Consider the following 2,934-nt stretch of genomic DNA (forward strand, 5'->3'; position numbering starts at 1 on the left):
ATCTGCTAAGCTGAAAAATCCATTTTCCCTTATAAGCAGGATATATATTTTTATGTATATATAGTAAAATCTGGGCCTATACGTGTCACTTAACACCAGCGTTGAAGCTGTCAATATTTTTGGCTCTTATTTCAATTAACATTATGAAACTTCGCGCTCACTTTACTGCGATTCGCGTTATGTCATTCATAGTGCAACTATTAGAAAACACTACATCTTGCGACAGTTTATTACCACACTATCGCCAAAGTCATAACGAAAAAAGGGCTACTTTCCTGTTCTGAACTATTCCCTTTCTTTTTATATTCACATTATATCATTATTTATAATTTTCCCAATTCATCCTTCTTCGCATCTCTCTTGTTTTCTCACTATCAAGTATATACAAGCATCTGATCTAATTTTTTCAACGCTTATACTCAAGGGACAAATATGACAGTCTTATTATGGTGACGGGTATGTAACTTAAATGGGACCTGATTTACTAACCTTAATTTAAAAGTGACGATTCGCATCGACTCTGACCCTCGCTCTAAGAAACAAGAATCTATTTTATTGAAAAGCAAAAGAGTTTAGACTCCAATATTTCTCATTCGACATAAAATATATAATACTCTTACAATGATATCAACTCCTTTTCTTGTGACAACATCTCAACAGAGAGAATTTATTTCTGTACTTATAATTCACGAATACGCAGAGACTCGAGATAGTGAGAACTGCATAACAAAATACTAACCTTCTTTTTTTAATTTTAGTGGTTCAGCACATATGTCCGCACTTTGCAGATTTTTTACTTTAACTACAAGAAGAAGCAAACTCAAAATCAAAAACGGGTCAGTTTTCTTGCGGGAGTTGTCAGTCATCTACTGCAAAGCCAATCACAAGTTTATCCTTATTCCGGAGTTGTTCTTTGAAAACTCCGAAATTTTCCGCTGCAAAAGGAAAGAGGAAAAAGGTAATACCTTATAGAGGGGGTTGAGGGTCCAATTTTTGCTACTCTTTCACTTCTGCAAGATGTTTCGAGCGAATGCCGAGAAGGCAAAAAAGTTGCCTTGGCTTGTAACGTTAATATCATGCAGCTATTTTTTGAAAAATTGAACTTTTAGAACCGCTTTCAAAGTTAGGGGTATATAAACGGTGCTCATATGTTATGATCTCGGGATAAAGGTCAGGATTACAGTTTAATTTTGTTCTCTTATTTCTTGGTCTTTAAGTTCCCAAATTTTGTAGCTTTCCTAATAAAGGTATTTTTAGGGCGACGAAATATTATCGATATGCAGCTATTTCCTTTTCTACCGTTGGCTTTATCTTTGGCCAATTCCCTCGCTGTTTCTGGTTCTTCTGTAAGTTCTTATGTCCAGTTTCCGGTCCAAAAGTTGGCAAGCATTCCAAATATAGCCTCGCAGTATACATCTGGTATTTTTAAGAGAGGCGAGGCTTTTAATTCAACATTGGTACATGAAATAGGTCTGTATGCTGTCAAAATGGAGATTGGAACTCCTCCCCAAACCGTGTATCTTCAATTGGATACCGGCTCTTCAGATATGTATGTTAATGACGCTGATAGCGCCTACTGCGAATTGTTGTCTGATGGGTCAGACTACGTCTCAACTGATAATTACGAGCTCACGGCAACATTCAGCGAGCTTCCTTCTAGCACGGTCTCGGCAGAAGCTTATAATACTCTCTGCTCCTACTGGGGTGCATTCAGCCCCAGTAACTCCTCCACTTTCAAGTACAATGACACTTTTTTTGATGAGACTTATGGCGATGGTACGTATTATGAAGGTACGTATGGAACAGATGTTGTCTCTTTAGGTGATATTACGCTAAAGAGTTTCTCTTTTGGGGTAGCCAATAATACAGAAAATCAAAACGGGATTCTAGGTATATCGCTTCCTGCTGGAGAATATACTGATGCACTTGAAAATGCCTATAATATAACACCTTTTGAGTATAGAAACTTTCCAATGGCATTGAAAAGCTACGGAAAGATCGAGAAGATGGCATATTCCTTATTTTTGAATGAGCCTGAAGCACATTTTGGCAGCATCTTGTTTGGTGCTGTCGACAAAAATAAATACTCGGGACAGCTCTACACATTACCTATGCTGCAGGCATTCAATACACTCGACTCTCTGGGACCAGGAATGTTTGTCACTGCGCAGAGCGTTGCAATTTCGGATGGTTTTTCTGGAAACAAAACTGTTTCTGAGATCCAGTTCCCAGTATTGTTTGATTCTGGCACAACCTATTCTACTTTACCTACAGAAATAGCAGATTCGATTGGAAAATTTTTTGACGGAAAGTACAGCTCTGATGATCAAGGTTACATCGCTGATTGTTCAAAAATGAATAATACTCTATTATCTATTGATTTTGGGGGATTTAATATCTCTGCAAATATATCTAATTTCGTGACACGGACCAAGGATCACTGTCTTTTAAATATTGAAGCCACAGACTCGGGATTCGTGTTAGGGGATGCTTTCCTCGTCGACGCATATGTCGTCTATGATTTAGAAGACTACGAAGTTTCTATTGCTCAGGCTAGCTTTAACAGTCAAGGGGAAGACATTGAAATTATCTCCAACAGTATTCCAGGTGCTATACCAGCCCCCGGATACTCCAGCACATGGGTGTATACACCAGATAGTCCCATAGGAACAGGAGATTTTCTTAATATGAGCTGGACCTCATATTCAGACTATTCGGAATACCAAACTTTACTCTCTGCTGCAACTGCAAGTAGTAGCAGCAGCAGTAGCAGTTCAGACCAAACAACTACGAAAAAACGGAACTCCGGTGACAGAATACAGCAATCATTTTTTTCCTTTTCGCTAATACCTCTTCTATCTTACATCCTTTTGTGAGATTTCCCTAAAGAAAAAAATATTTACACTCTATTGAGTTTCTTTTTTGAAAAATTGG

General features: G+C 38.0%; 1 protein-coding gene across 1 annotated transcript; it reads left to right on the top strand.

Moving 5' to 3' along the window:
- The first annotated feature begins 1,277 nt into the window (after nucleotides 1-1,277).
- Nucleotides 1,278-2,876, top strand: LOC117591693 (aspartic proteinase yapsin-6-like). Its single transcript, XM_034285017.1, has one exon. The coding sequence runs from the start codon at nucleotides 1,278-1,280 to the stop codon at nucleotides 2,874-2,876; it is 1,599 nt and encodes a 532-aa protein (XP_034140908.1).
- The last annotated feature ends 58 nt before the right edge of the window (nucleotides 2,877-2,934 follow it).

This window comes from Drosophila guanche, unplaced genomic scaffold, assembly GCF_900245975.1.
Source record: "Drosophila guanche unplaced genomic scaffold, DGUA_6, whole genome shotgun sequence".
Taxonomy (NCBI): domain Eukaryota; kingdom Metazoa; phylum Arthropoda; class Insecta; order Diptera; family Drosophilidae; genus Drosophila; species Drosophila guanche.

What these genes read in the sequence shown, in the direction of transcription:
- LOC117591693 (XM_034285017.1), top strand. Translation starts at nt 1,278, where the DNA reads ATGCAGCTATTTCCTTTTCTACCGTTGGCTTTATCTTTGGCCAATTCC.